Below are 16,654 nucleotides of genomic sequence, written 5' to 3'. Positions count from 1 at the left end.
TTAATGATCTCAAGGCAGCTGGGACCACAGTCACCAAGAAAACCATTGGTAACACATTATGCCGTAATGGATTCAAATCCTGCAGTGCCCGCAAGGTCCCCCTGCTCAAGAAGGCACATGTACAGGCCCGTCTGAAGTTTGCAAATGAATATCTGGATGATTCTGAGAGTGATTGGGAGAAGGTGCTGTGGTCAGATGAGACTAAAATTTAGCTCTTTGGCATTAATTCAACTCGCCGTGTTTGGAGGAAGAGAAATGCTGCCTATGACCCAAAGAACACCGTCCCCACTGTCAAGCATGAAGGTGGAAACATTATGTTTTGGGGGTGTTTCTCTGCTAAGGGCAGAGGACTACTTCACCACATCAATGGGAGAATGGATGGAGCCATGTACCGTCAAATCCTGAGTGACAACCTCCTTCCCTCCACCAGGACATTAAAAATGGCTCGTGGCTGGGTCTTCCAGCACGACAAAGACCCGAAACATACAGCCAAGGCAACAAAGGAGTGGCTCAAAAAGAAGCACATTAAGGTCATGGAGTGGCCTAGCCAGTCTCCAGAACTTAATCCCATCGAAAATTTATGGAGGGAGCTGAAGATCCGAGTTGCCAAGCGACAGCCTCGAAATCTTAATGATTTACAGATGATCTGCAAAGAGGAGTGGGCCAAAATTCCATCTAACATGTGTGCAAACCTCATCATCAACTACAAAAAACGTCTGACTGCTGTGCTTGCCAACAAGGGTTTTGCCACCAAGTATCAAGTCTTGTTTGCCAAAGGGATCAAATACTTATTTCTCTGTGCAAAATGCAAATAAATATATATAATTTTGACAATGTGATTTTCTGTTTTGTTTTTTTTTATATAATCTATCTCTCACTGGTAAAATTAACCTAGCCTAAAAATTCTAGACTGTTCATGTCTTTGACAGTGGGCAAACTTACAAAATCAGCAAGGGATCAAATACTTATTTCCTTCACTGTATGTCCAATTAAATTAAAATAGAAATAAAATGTATTCCTGGTCAACCCCTTTAAGCCCAGTAATAGATATGCCTTCAGAAAGTTGCCAATACACATTAGAGAAATGTTGTTGAACTTGGATGATTTTGGTAGGATCCAACAACAATCCATGTGCATGGGGCATCCCAACTCTTGGATTTCAACATGACCAATACGTTGTCCTACTAGAAGATAAAGTTAGATGTCTAGCAATGTCTTGCTTCCTTCTTTTCTAATGAAAAAAATATGCAAGTTTGAGCTGAGGGTGCGTTTTAGGGGGACGGTCATGGAAGATTGGTGTAGGCTGTACTTTTATTTGGCAGGAAGCTATCTAGAAGGCAGCTGTTAGTTACTCATTGGCCCATATTCTCTACAGAGTTGCAGAATAGTACTGCACTACGTTCTTCAGGAGCTATCTGCAGCTCTTACCCACGGCTCTCACAGCTATTGTGCTTATTAACCAGAGAAAATAGAGAGGTTCCTCTCACATATTACAAAGAACAGGGAGCTATGGGTAAGAGCTGCTAAAAGCTCCTGCTGCATGTAGTACAATATACTATGCTGCAACTCTGGAGAGCATATGGTAACTGCCACTGGGTAAGACATCTGCCTTTTATTGGGGGGTGGGGGGATACTGGAGGGGGGATGATACTGGGGAAGAGATAATATTGAGGGAGTAAGATGATATTAGAGAGGGGGAAGATACTGTGGGAGAATAATACTGGGAAGAGATGGGGGATAATACTGGGGTGGGGAGAGATATACTTTTGCGAGATAGATAATACTGGAGGGTGAGGAAAGAGGATACTGTGGGGGATGATACTTGGGTGGAGGGGAGAGATTATATTTAGTGAAGGGTTAATACCTGGGGTTGAAGGGTAGAGTCCAGAGAGATGAAATCTGTGGAAGGGAGGAGAATTGATACCTAGGAGATGAGAGAGAGGTGATACCGGGGGGAGAGAAGTCGAGATTATACCTGGGGAGAGGAGAGAGATTATACCTGGGGAGTGAAGAGAGATTATACCTGGGGAGTGGAGAGATATTATACCTGGCGAGAGGAGAGAGATTATACCTGGGGAGTGGAGAGATTATACCTGGGGTGGGGCATGAGATTATACTTGGGGAGGGGCGAGAGATTATACTTGGGGAGGAGCAAGAGATTATACTTGGGGAGGGACGAGAGATTATGGTTCCACTGCCTGTAAGGCTCTATTCACATGACATGGTCAGAGTGTCGGCCAATAAAAACGTCAGTTTTGGTCTGTTTTTGTCTGCGTTTTGCATCTGTTCTGTTTCCGGGCCATGTTTCCGTTTTTAACGGCCGATTTTGACCCGTTTTGCATCCGTTTTTTTCCCTGTTCATTTTAAAAATGGATGAATTACATTTGTCAATTTTTTGCCACACACTTCCCTCTGTAGATAATGCCACACACTGGCCTCTGTAGATAATGCCATACAGCCCCCTGTAGGTAGTGTAGGTAGTGCCACACAGCCCCCTTGTAGGTATTGCCACACAGCCCCCCCCCCCTGTAGGTAGTGCCACACAGCCCCCTATAGGTAATGATACCTGGGGGAGAGAAGAGAGATTATACCTGGGGAGAGGAGAGAGATTATATCTGGGGAGAGGAGAGGGATTATACCTGGGGAGTGGAGAGGGATTATACCTGGCGAGAGGAGAGAGATTATACTTGGGGAGGGGTGAGGGATTATACTTGGGGAGGGGCGAGAGATTATACTTGGGGAGGGGCGAGAGATTATACTTGGGGAGGGGCGAGAGATTATACTTAGGGAGGGGGTGAAATGATACCCAGAAGGTAGAATATATCTGGGGAGGAATGAAGACCTTGTGGAGATGATACCACTTTAGGGGGAGATGATACCTAAGGGAGGATTAAACCTGGGTAAGAGAAGGTAGATGATACCTGAGACAGCTGGGGATGAAGGTGATATCTTAGAAATAAGGGTTGATACCTCTGTGGTGGGGGAGATGATTCTGGGCAAGTTAGAAAAGAAGAGACGGGGAGATTGTCATTAGATGATAATGAGGAGGGGGAGAAATTATTCTTAGATGATCCTGAGGGGGAGAGACTATCTTCATTCAGTAGGTTAACAAGAATGGGACAGAGGGAATAGGGTATATTTTCAAAGTTGCTTCATTTTTCATTTTAATTACATTAGGACAATTAAAAAAACCATTGGCTGTGACAATGGATAGAGACTCTACATTTTTAAAGATTGTGGGGGGCACCTAAATAATCCTGTACATTACACTAATGTGTCCGCATCTCTAAAATTAACGATATCATGCAAATGGAAAACCTAACCTCTTCTTTGATTGATGCATATGACACATTCTATAAAATATGATGTTTCTGGATGGAATTTCAGAAGTCTGATGAGTATCGAATTCTATTGCGTGGCTCCTCAGGTTGAGGCTAACATGGCTCATAATATGGTTACTGGGAGAGGAGAAGGTATATGTCTGTGCAGTGGGACCCTTTTTTTTTTTTTCTCTTTCTCTTTTTTCAATTTCCGAGAGTCAGGATTGTAAAATGGAACAACAGTTAGGTCCAGAATTGGAGCAACTGAGATGCATTTGAAGTGTAGACTTTCAGGTTTAATTCCTGGGGTTGAACAAAATTATCCTGTGAAACGTTTAGTTATTGCAACCATTTTTCTACACAGCCTCCTCATTTCAGACTGCCTGAAGTCTGGAACCCATGGACATCACCAAATGCTGGGTTTCCTCCTTTGTGCTGCTTTGCCAGGTATTTACTGCAGCTGTCCTCAGTTGTTGCTTGTTTGTGGGTCTTTCTGCCTTAAAGGGAATGTGTCGCTAGAAATGTTTTATTTTTTTTTAGTTAAACAGTTAGTGTATACATGATTAGAGATTGTTATAATTTTTTTTAAATTTTCTCACATTTTCACAAGTCAGGAAATATTATAAATTAAATTCTAATTTATAACATTTCCCTGTGCTGGTCACTAGAGGGAGCAATTCCCAAAATTGCAGCATTGGCATGTGGTAAAGCAACCACATTGCTTTATGCTGCAAATTTGGTGTAAGCACACACGCTCTAGTGAGCTCACAGAATCCCCCCTCCCTTATCCTGGCTAGTGCCATTAGAAAGGAGGGGATTGAATGTTCAAGCCTCCTACACTGTGTGCCGCCATTTTTTGAGCGTATACACAGTGTAGTAGGCTTACATACAGTGATAATCACACACTAAAACACGAACATACACAGACATAATTTACCTGCTCGTGCCGCCGCCGCCGCTCCCTCCGGTCCGTACGCTCCGTCTGCTCCCTCCGCTCCTAGTGCTTGCTTCAGAACACATGTCCGGAAGACTTTACCGGAAGTAGTCATCTTACTGTCCGGCCGCGGCTTCCGGTCCACAAGAAAATGGCGCCGGATTTCGCTCGGCCGAAGACCTTCCATTTGGACTGTGTGGGAGCGGCGCATGCGCCGTTCCAACACAGACGGCGTACACCATAGTGAATGCGAACGGCTCCCGGTCGCATTCTCTATGGGGATGTATGTGCCGTATTCCATCTCTGTATGTGTCGTTAATCGACACATACAGAGATGAAAAAAAAATGGCAGCCCCCATAGTGAAGAAAAAGTTTGAAAAAAAAAAAGTAAAACACAAATAAATAAAACATTTTTTAATAAAACACTAAAAGCAAATTGATCTAAAATTTTTTAGATAACAGCAAAGTTGTTTTTTCTGAAAAACGATCATTTTTGCCCAAGTTATGAGCAATTTTATATTTATGCAAATGAGATTTTCAATGGACAACTGGGCGTGTTTTCTCGTTTTACCAACTGGGCGTGTATTGTGTTTTACCAACTGGGCGTTGTGAATAGAAATGTATGACGCTGACAAATCAGCATCATACACTTCTCATTGTTCCCACCCAGCTTCTTTCACAGCAGACACACAGCGTGAAGTCACCCACAGGTCCTTCAACTTGGCGTCGAACAGAGAAGATACAGTTGGTAAAAACACAATACACGCCCAGTTGTCCATTGAAAAGCTCATTTGCATAAATCTAAATTTGCTCATAACTTGGGCAAAAATTATCGTTTTAAAAAACAAAAAAAAAGTTTGCTGTTATCTACATTGCAGCGCCCATCACATTCAATAGGAGATAGGGATTTGATAATCTGGTGACAGAGGCTCTTTAAATTTTGTCTTAAGCAAATGAAATGCATGCTCGATTGGGTTGACATCTGGTGATTGACTTGGCCATTGCAGAATATTCCACTTCTTTGCCTTAAAAAACTTCTGGGTTGCTCTTGCAGTATGTTTTGGGTCATTGACAATCTGTACTGTGAAGCGACGTCCAATCAACCTTGCTGCATTTGGTTGAATCTGAGCAGAAAGTATATCCCTGAACACTTCAGAATTCATCTGGCTGCTTCTGTCTTTAGTCACATCATCAATAAACACTAGTGACCCAGTGCCTTTGGCAGCCATGCATGCCCATGCCATCACACTGCCTCCACCATGTTTTACAGAGGATGTGGTGTGCTTTGGATCATGAGCCATTCCAAGCCTTTTTCATACTTTCTTCCTCCCATCATACTGGTACAGGTTGATCTTAGTTTCATCAGTCCAAAGAATGCTGTTCCAGAACTGGGCTGGCTTCTTGAGATGTTGTTTGGCAAAGTCTAATCTGGCCTTTCTATTTTTGAGGCTGATTAATGGTTTGCACCTTGTGGTAAACCCTCTGTATTTGCTCTCATGACATCTTCTCTTTATGGTAGACTTAGATACTGATACACCTACTTCACCATGGAAAGGATTCTGCGATCATTCACCACTGTTGTCTTCCGTGGACGTCTAGGCCTTATGGAGTTCACGAGATCACCAGTGCGCTCTTTTTTTCCCAGAATGTACCAAACTGTTGATTTGGCCTCCCCTAATATTTGTGATATCTCTCTGATGGATTTCTTAATATTTTTCAGCCTAACAATGGTCTGTTTCGCTTGCATTGAAAGCTCCTTTGACCTCATGTTGTGGGTTCACAGCAACAGCTTCCAAATGCAAATGCCACACCTGGAATCAACTCCAAACCTTTTACCTGCTTAATTGATGATGGATTAATGAGGGAATAGCCCATGCAGCCCATTAAATAGCTTTTGGGATAATTATCCAATTACCTTTGGTACCTTGAAAAAGAGGCAGATACATATTAAAGAGCTGTAATTCCTAAACCCTTCCTCAAATTAAAGCTGAGGGTCTGCACTTTAAGGGTCATTGATACCCCTGTGTCCAGGTCAAATTTTCCATTTCTGATATGCACTTCTTTAAACGATAATATCTTTGCAACCGCTTTTAACCCCTTCGCGCACCCTGACGTGCCATTACATCCGGGTGCAGGGGTTGATGTTTGGAGCGTGCTCACGCGCTGAGTGCGCTCCATATGCTGTGGGTGTCGGCTGTATCTTACAGCGGACACCCGGGACTAACAGCGATCGCGCTGTTCCTGGCTGTTTAACCCCTCAAATGCTGCGGTCAATCGCGACTGCAGCATCTGAGGCGTTAAAAAGTGGGGCGGCACCCTCCAACAGCTCATCGCTCCCCCTGCAGTGAGATCGGGGTGTGACGATGGTTGTTATGTCAGCCCAGGGGTCTAATGATGGCCCCCAGGGCTCCCTTCACTCTGTGGCAGGGCTTAACAGATGCCTGTAAAAATGATGATAAAATGACGATCGCTGGTTCAAGTCCCCTAGGGGGGCTAATAAAGTGTGTGAAACAAAGTGAAAAAAAGTTTTTAGTAGTGAAAAATAAAATAATATATGAAAAGTTCAAAAAAAAGCCTTTTCCCATTTTCCCCCTAAAGAAATGTAAAAAATAAAAAAAGTAAAAAAAATGAGTATCGCTGCATCCGTAAAAGCCTGAACTATTACAATATAGTGTTATCTAACGGGCACGGTGAACGCCGTAAAAAATTAAAAATTGAAACCGCCAAAATCGCTTCTTTTTGTTAAACTTCGCTCTAAAAAAAAGTAATAAAAAGTGATCAAAAAGTTTTACGTACAAAAAAATGGTACCGATAAAAACTACAGCTAGTTCCGCAAAACATAAGCACTTACACCACTTAATCAGTGAAAAAATCAAAAAGTTATGGCTCTCAGAATGTGGCGACACAAAAAAAAAATTTTTGTTAACAAAAAGTTTATTATCAATAAAAGTAGTAAAATATAAAAAAGCCCATATAAATTTGGTATCACCATAATCGTACTCAGCCACAGAATAAAGATAAGGAATCTTTTTTTCAGTTTCCCAGTACATTAAATAGAACTATAAATGGTATAGAAAGAAACTGCAACTCCTCCCGCAAAAAATAAGCCCTCACACCACTCTATTTACGGAAAAATAAAAAAATTATGGCTCTTGGAATGCGGGGAGTGAAAAATGGAAATGAAAAATCCAAAAATGGATTCGTCCCGAAGGGGTTAATATCACAACTATTTTCACTTTGTTTTTTTACAAGACTTATGTGGCTTACATTTTATAGATTGGTTTAATTAATGGCATGTTTTTAATTTTCATTATGGGCAGACAAATCACAAATAAATTTAAAAAACACTTTTTTTGGTAATTTTTTTATATATATATATATATATATATATATATATATATATATATATATATATATATATATACACTATTGCAGCTCGGTAGTCTTCTTCTTTTCTTTCCATCAGCCTGGATCGCTGGGAGGGGAGTGTGAAGAGGGCTATATTCACACAACAGTGTTAAAAACGGATCAACTGTCAGTTTTTCATGGCCGTTTTACATCAGTGTGTCTAAAAAATTTCACCTATTTCCCAGCCGTCTGACCGTTTTTAACCGCCGTTTCCAATCCGTATTTCGTGGGCGTTAAAAAATTAATGAATTTTAATCGTTATGGTTTTTTACTTCCAACCCCCTGAAAACACCACAGTACCCATGTAGATAGTGCCGCAATGCACCTGTAGATAGTGCCACAGTGCCTACTGTAGATAGTGCCAGGGCCCACATAGTGCCCACTGTAGATAGTGCCCACATAGATAGTGCCACACACAGTGCCCATGTAGATAGCACCACAGTGTCCCCTGAAGATAGTGCCCATATAGTGTCACACCCCTGTGTAGATAGCACCCCCTATATATAGCACCACAACCCCTGTAGAGCACCACCCCACTGTACTTCTGTAGACAGCAACACACCCCCTGTAGATAGCGCCAACCCGCTGTAGACAGCACCTACCCCCTGTACATAGGACCACCCCCTGTAGATAGCGCCACATCCTCACTGTAGATAGGGCCACACCTCCTGTAGATAGCGCCACACCTCACCTGTAGATAGCGCCACTGAGAATCTATGGATGGACATTGACCTCATGGGCTCCCTCTAGGAGCGGAGTCCCCAACCAGAGCATTGCCAATGCTCTGGCTGGGGATTCCGCTCCTAGATGGAGCTTCAGTGGTGCTATCTACAGGGGGGCTGGCTCTATCTTCAGGGGGGTGATGCTATCTATAGGGGGGGTGCTATCTATGGACAGTGATGTTAGGGGCTCCCTCTAAGAGCAGAAGCTCCGGCCAGAGAGTCGGCAACACTCTGGCCGGGGATTCCGCTCCTAGAGGGAGCTTCGGTGGTGCTATCTACAGGGGTGGCGCTATCTACAGGGGGGGGGGTGCTATCTACAGGGAATGTGTAGTCCAGTATCTCAAAGCCCCTAACATCAAATGTCCATATATGGATAGTAACGTCAAGGGCTTTCCCATGACAGGAGTCCCCGGCCAGGGTGCTTGGGATGCTCTGGCCAGGTACTCCATTGGGGAGACAGCCAGCAGACAGGAAAGTGCAGCACTGCTTCAGTCTGTGCAGCACTGTACTTCTAAGCTCCTAACAGTGATCAAACACAAGGTTCTTTGATGAAACCAAGGGGGAGAGGTGCCGAAACTTGTGGAGAGAGCCGACAGACAGAAAAGTGCAGCGCTGCTCACACTGAAGCAGCATTAAACTCTGTTCCATGCTGCCAACGTTTTAATATGTAAATCCGCTCAGGGTGGTTTTCATCCCAACATGGAAACCCTATAAAACTCTCCTACAATTTTTTATCCCAATGTAGGTGATAGGTTTTACCTGAACTCGAGCTTCAGTGAGGTTAACTCTCCGTGCAAGATCCTCTCGTACAAATGCATCTGGGTAATGTGTTCTCTCGAACACTCTCTCAAGAGCTTGTAGTTGACTGCTGTTAAATGTAGTTCTGTTTCTCCTTTGTTTTCTCTGTTTCTTCTGTTCTGCATTTGACAGTTCATCTGTGCAGGGTAGAAAATTAAAGCATAAGAAAAATGCTAACTTTTTTATTTTTTTAAATATAGAGTATCTGAGATGTGCAGTGTGTGCATTCAAAGAACTCCTGTTACTGCAAGAGACAGTACAGTGCATTGGTTTGCTGACTGTTACTATGCCAAGTTCTTTGTGAACACATTACTCTAAAAAGTTGTACACCAATTTTAACAATTTCTCTTTATAAAGCATTTAGTCCTACATGATATCAAGAACAATGGTAGCAGTAATATTCCATGTGGAAGTAGAACACTGTTTTCATTGTACATAGCTTTAATGTACAACACAATCTGCACAAACACTGGTGCTATCTTTTCATTTTGGGCAACCAAGAGTTAGTTTCCATCCATCATTTGCTCTTTTCATTCCACTGCTCTGATAGTAGTATTAGTAGTAGTCTGGTTAGAGCACTCACTACAAATATTAGAATCATCACCTTCCTGCAAGTGCACCAAAACAGAAATCCAGTCCATTATTCCAAGGTTCTCCCTAATAGAGGCATAACAAGATTGTATCCTTTTTTGGCCAACTGTGCCACTACCCAGATTTCTGTTTCTGCTCTCACTCCCTTCACCAAGCTTTACCCATCCTTTCGGATGCCATGACATAACCTCCAGTTGAATGATAAGTTCAGACATTTACATTGCTTATCATGTGCCTAATACAATACTTGCCAACCCTCCTGAATTTTCCAGAAGTCTCACGAACAAAGTGGATATCTCCCAGATCCTCACAAGGGTAAGAATTCTCTATGAAAACCAAGAGGCCTTTCATCAGGAGTACTCACACACTGGCATCTACTTTGAATTCAAACTTTCCCTAGCACTGAGAGAGATTAGAACTATAGACATAGAATGGAGTGGCAGGGGGCATGCTTGAAGGCAGCTCCATTCAAGCTCCTCCTCACTGCGGTTGTGCAGTAAGGAGGAAAGGAGAAGTCGGGACCCTCGCTCTAATGATTGGTGGGGGTCCCAGCGATAGGGTTGCGAGCGATCAGACATTTATTACTTATCCTGTGGATAAGTGATGAATGTAAATTGTGGGAAAACACCTAACAATGGCCTAACAATGGCCTCCTGTCTGCCAAATACGGAAGCCTGTTAGGTCCCACCGCAGAGCCTATGTTACAGCTGACACCCTACTGTAATGGCAGGGAATGGAGCTAGCTCTGATCCCTGCCATTAACCCCTTAGACGCCGCGATCAAAAGCGATCGCGGCATCTTAGTGGTTTGTAGCTGCGATGTGATTGCGGGGGTGCCGAATGTTGCTACGGCAACCGGAGGCCTAGCAATAGTCTCCTGGTCTGCCACGTACGGAAGCCCATTAGGCCCCACCCGGAGGCGAGACCTAATAGGCTTGCTATAGGTGAGTAACTGACAGTTCTAATGTATTGCACTACATGGGCAGTGCAATGTATTAGAGTAAAGATCAGAGGTGCAGGCCTTCAAGTCCCCTAGTGGGATTAAAAATTGTTATAAAAATGTTGTATAAAAGTGTAAAAATAAAAGTTTCAAGTTAATAAAAACAAAAACTGTCTTTTTCCTATAATAAGTCTTCTATTATAGGAAAAAAATTGAAACGCTTAAAAAAATCCAATGCCGGAATCGCTATTTTTTGGTCACCACCCCTCCCAAAACATAGAATAAAAAGTGATCAAAAAGTCGCATGTACCCCAAAATGGTAAAGCAGAAAAAGAGAAACTTGATCCAGCGCTAGGTTTAAAAGGAATTAATATTCCAACTTTATTCCAAATATATTAAAAAGCTCATAGGGGTGGATGCATCAGATAGCAGGCCTATGCGTTTCAGACAAATCGCTTGTCCTTACTCATGTATTTTTAATATATTTGGAATAAACTTGGAATATTACTTTCTTTTAAACCCAGCGCTGGATCAAGTTTCTCTATTTCTGCTTTGATCTTCATCGTGTGCCGCCACGAGGATCCGTGCGCTGTTCGGGCTCGGACATAGGATCGCTGAGCTGGAGGATTACTCCCCCATTTACTCCAAAATGGTACTAATGAAAACTACAGATTGTCCTGCAACAAATAAGCTCACACAGCTCAGTTGGAGAAAAAATAAAAAAGTTATTGCTCTCAGAATTCGGCGACACAAAATGTGCAGAGTGTTCCAAAAGCGGATGAGATTGGGCACCATTTATCAGTGTGACACTGGCTACACATCTATGAATTATTATTTATTTACCGCATTATGATACCCTCCTATTATGCCCTGATTTACTCTGCCCAGCTTACGTATCCCACATTACAAACTGAAATACCAGCAAAACCCCAAACAACTACTACCAAGCAAAATCTGCACTCCAAAAGCCAAATTGCACTTCCCCTCATCTGAACCCTACAGAATGCCCAAACAGACGTTTACGTCCACATATATGGCATTGCGATACCTGGGAGAATCCGCTTAACAGTTTATGAGGTATTTGTCTTCAGTGGCACAAGCTGGGCGCAACATATTGTGCACTAAAATGGTATTAGTAGAAAATTGCAATCTTCACTTTGCACCATCCGCTGCGCATTAATTTCTAATGAAAAAACACCTGTGGGGTTAAAATGCTTACTACACCACTTAAAATGCCCTAAGGGGTGTAGATTCCAAAATAGGGGTCACTACTTGGGGGTTTGTTTTACTATTTGAGCTCAGATCCCAGCAATTGTGGGCCAATGCTGTAAAAATCACCAAAATAAGCCTCAAATGCACATGGTGCTCTTCACTTCTGAGCCCTGTCATATGTCCAGGCAAATGATAAATGCCTTGAGGGGTGTAGTTTCTAAAATAGGGTCACTTCTTGGGGGCTTCCACTGTGCTCTGGTACCTCACGCATTTGCAAATGCAACATGGCTCCCAAAAACGAATCCAGCAAATCAGCATGCCAAATAGCGCTCCTGCACCTCTGAACCCTGCCGCGTGTCCAAACAGTAGTTTATGACCACATATGGGGTATTGCCGGAATCGGAAGAAATTGCTTCTCAAATGCTGGGGAGCTTTTTTCTTCTTTTTTCCTTGTAAAAATTAAAAATGTACATGTTTTATCACAAAAAAAAATTAATTTTCAATTTCACGGCTTATATCCACTAAATTCAGCAAAAAGCCTATGGGGTTAAAATGCTTACTATACCCCTCGAAAAATTCATTTAGGGATGTAGTTTCCCAAATGTGGTCGGTTTTGGGGGGTTTCCACTGATTTGGTCCCGCAGGGGTTTTGCTAATGCGACATGGCGCCCAAACCATTCCAGGAAAATCTGCATGCCAAGTAGCGCTCCTGCATTTCTGAGCCCTGTCGAGTATCCAAACAGCTGTTTATGACCATATATTGGGTATTGCCGTACTCGGGAGAGATTGCTTTACAAATATTGAGCCACTTTCACCCTTAACCCCTGTAGAAATGAAAACATTTAGGCCCCATGCACACGAACGTGCTTTTGCGGCCGCAATTCCCACGAAAATCCATGGGAGAATTGCGGCCCCATTCATTCCTATGGGGCCATGCACATGACCGTGGTTTCCACGGTCCGTGCATGGCCCATGAGCCAGGACCGCAGAAAGAACGGGCAAGTCTTATTACGGTTGTGTTCTGCGGTCCAGGCTCGTAGCAAAGAATGGCCGCAGCGATGTTCACGGCCCGCGATTTGCAGGCGGCTTGCGGGTGACACTCTGCCCCCGGCCGAACCGAAAGTCGCGGCCGTGCACATGGCTACGGTCGTGTGCATGAGGCCTTAACATTTTAGTGGAAAAAATTATGATATTCATTTTCACGACCTAATTCCACTAAATTCAGCGAAAAATCTGTGGGGTGTAAATGCTCACTATACACTTCAATAAATTCCTTGTGGGCTGTAATTTCCAAGACTGGGTCACTTTTGGGGAGTTTCCACTGTTTTGGTCCCTCAGGGGCTTTGCAAATGTGACATGGCACCCGAAAACCATTCCAGCAAAACTTGAACTCCAAAAGCCAAATGGTGCTCCTTCCCTTCCGTGTGTCCAAACAGCAGTTTATTAACCACATATGGGGTATTGCTGTAATTGCTTTTAAAATTTTGAGGTGCTTTTTCTCCTTTATGCTTTGTAAAATGATGACCTAATTTCACTAAATTCAGCAAAAAAAACGTGAGGTTAAAATGCTCACTATACCCTTTGATAAATCCCTTGAGGGTGTAGTTTGCTAAATTGTGTCTTTTTTGGGGTGTTTCCACTTTTTTGGCACCACAAGACCTCTTCAAGCCTAACATGGTGCCTAAAATATATTCTAATAAAATGGAGGCCCCAAAATCCACTAGGTGCTTCTTTGCTTCGGAGGCCTGTGCTTCAGTCTATTACCACACTAGGACCACATCTGGGATATTTCTAAAAACTGCGGAATCTGGGCAATAAATATTGAGTTGCGTTTCTCTGGTAAAACCTTCTGTGTTACAGAAATTTATTCAGTAAATTTCACCTCCACTCAGAATTAATTCCTGTGAAACGCCTAAAGGGTTAAGAAACTTTCTAAATGCTGTTTTGAATACTTTGAGGGTGCAGTTTTTAAAGTTGGGTGATTTATAGGGGTTTCTAATATATAGTGCCCTCAAGGCCACTTCAGAACTGAACTGGTCCATAAAAAAAGGATTTTTACATTTTCTTGAAAATGTGAGAAATTTCTGCTAAATTTCTAAGCCTTGTAACATCCTAGAAAAATAAAAGCATGTTCAGAAAATGATGCCAATCTAAAGTAGACATATGGGATATGTGAACTAGTAACTATTATGTGTGGTATTACTATCTGTTTTACAAGCAGATACATTGAAATTTATAAAAATTATAACTTTTGCACATTTTCACAAATAAACACTGATTCTGATTAAATATTGAATTGCAGTTGTCTGGTAAAACCTCCTGTGTTGTAGACATTTTTTTTATTAAAACAGATTTTCTGCAAAACAAATTTGGAAATTTCACCTCCACTTTGCTTTAATTCCTGTGAAACGCCTAAAGGGTTAAGAAACGTTCTAAATGCTGTTTTGAATACTTTGGGGGGAGCAGTTTTTAAAATGGGGTGATTCATAGCGGGTTTCTAATATATAAGGCCCTCAAAGCCACTCCATGACTGAACTGCTCCATAAAAAAGGCTTTTGAAATTTTCTTGAAAATGTGAGAAATTGCTGCTAAATTTCTAAGCCTTATAACGTCCTAGAAAAATAAAACAATGTCCAAAAAACGATGCCAATCTAAAGTAGACATATGTGAAATGTTAATTAGCAGCTATTTTGATTGGTATTACTATATGTCTTACAAGCAGATACTTTAGATACATTTAAATTTATAAAAATGGTAATTTTTGCAAATTTTCTCTACATTTTGCTGTTTTTCACAAATAAACACTGACTTTATCAACCAAATTTTACCACTAACTTAAAGTACAATGTGTCACGAGAAAACAATCTCAGAATCGCTTGAAAAAATAAAAGAATTCCAAAGTTATTACAACATAAAGTGACACATGTCAGATTTGAAAAAAAATTGCCTGATTCATTAGGTGAAAACAGGCTGTGTCCTTAAGGGGTTAAATAATGAAAAAATATGTATGCCTATTGGGAGAGTTTGGACCTTTCATATTGTAGGAGGTTAAATTTATCATTGACATGATGGGAGTAAATAGTGTGCAAGAAGCGTGGCAGGGTAGAAATACATTGGAGAATATCCTGATCCGGCACATAGCACAGATTATATTATTATTATTATTATTATTATTATTACTTTTATTATCATTATTATAATGTTATATATTACCTATTAGTTAATGGAGGGAGGAATAGTTCCTAGTCATCAGTAGATAATTAGGATACAAAAAGCATTGAAGCAAATATAAATTAAGCATATATTAGTTGGTAAAATTATCCCAATTTATAAAGTTAAAACATCAGTTATCATTATATAGCAAATATCACAATAGAAAGCTAGAAAGCAGCAGTTGTTTCAGAAAAGGACTGTGATAATACTGGCCTTGCAAAAACATACTGGTGAATAAGTATGGTCCACTTAAAGAGGCTCTGTCACCAGATTATCAAATCCCTAACTCCTATTGAATGAGATGGGCGCTGCAATGTAGATAACAGCAAAGTTGTTTTTTTTTTTTAAAACAATCATTTTTCCCAAGTTATGAGCAATTTTATATTTATGCAAATGAGCTTTTCAATGGACAACTGGGCGTGTTTTCTCATATTTCCAACTGGGCGTGTATTGTGTTTTTACCAACTGGGTGTGTATTGTGTTTTTACCAACTGGGCATTGTGAATAGAAGTGTATGCCGCTTCAACCTTGTCGTCGGACAAAGAAGATACATCTGCTCCAGTCATTCAAAAGGTTAATATGCTCGTCTCTAGGGAGTTTGCTATGCTTACCTGACACGGTGATGCTGCTGCAAATTCAACTGTACTCTGACGCCTGGAGCGGATGTGTCTTCCGACGCCAAGGTTGAAGGACCTGTGGGTGACATCACGCTGTGTCTGCAGTGAAAGAAGCTGGATGGGAATAATGACGTCACCCACAGGTCCTTCAACCTTGGCATCGGAAGAGAGAAGACACATCCGCTCCAGGCGTCAGAGTACAGTTGAATTTGCAGCAGCATCACCATGAGCAGGTAAGCATAGCAAACTCCCTAGAGACGAGCATATTAACCTTTTGGATGACTGGAGCAGATGTATCTTCTTTGTCCGACGACAAGGTTGAAGGACCTGTGGGTGACGTCACGCTGTGTGTCTTTAGTGAAAGAAGCTGGGTGGGAACGATGAGAAGTGTATGATGCTGATTTGTCAGCGTCATACACTTCTATTCACAACGCCCAGTTGGTAAAAATACAATACACGCCCAGTTGGTAAAAACACAATACACGCCCAGTTGGAAATACGAGAAAACACGCCCAGTTATCCATTGAAAAGCTAATTTGCATAAATATAAAATTGCTCATAACTTGGGCAAAAATGATCGTTTAAAAAAATAAATAAACTTTGCTGTTATCTACATTGCAGCGCCAATCACATTCAATAGGAGATAGGGATTTGATAATCTGGTGACAGAGCCTCTTTAAGGCACTTTGCCACACAATTCTGTATTATCCTCAGTTAAAGTTCAGCAGTGTTCATAAATGTTTTGTGTTGAGACTTGCCAGAAAAGGATTGTCTTAAATACAGTGCAGCATAGGCTGCTATTAAAGAATAACAAAGAGGCTCTTGTGTATGCACCAGCTTGTCTCCTCTGCCTCTTGCTTGTGATAGTTTTCTCCAAAACAGTTTTTACACAGGAGACAG

The 16,654-nt window shown here is 41.7% G+C and overlaps 1 protein-coding gene across 2 annotated transcripts in view; it reads right to left on the bottom strand.

Moving 5' to 3' along the window:
• Window positions 1–16,654, bottom strand: part of PRRX1 (paired related homeobox 1) — a 98,209-nt gene that overhangs the window by 33,559 nt on the left and 47,996 nt on the right. For both annotated transcript variants that reach the window (XM_075833500.1, XM_075833499.1), the window contains exon 2: window positions 9,144–9,319. In XM_075833500.1, coding sequence (XP_075689615.1) covers window positions 9,144–9,319 — 176 coding nt within the window. The remainder of the gene's footprint in view (window positions 1–9,143; window positions 9,320–16,654) is intronic.

This window comes from Rhinoderma darwinii, chromosome 7 (genome assembly GCF_050947455.1).
Source record: "Rhinoderma darwinii isolate aRhiDar2 chromosome 7, aRhiDar2.hap1, whole genome shotgun sequence".
In the NCBI taxonomy this organism is placed as follows: Eukaryota; Metazoa; Chordata; class Amphibia; order Anura; family Rhinodermatidae; genus Rhinoderma; species Rhinoderma darwinii.
This window is presented reverse-complemented; position numbering and strand designations above follow the sequence as displayed.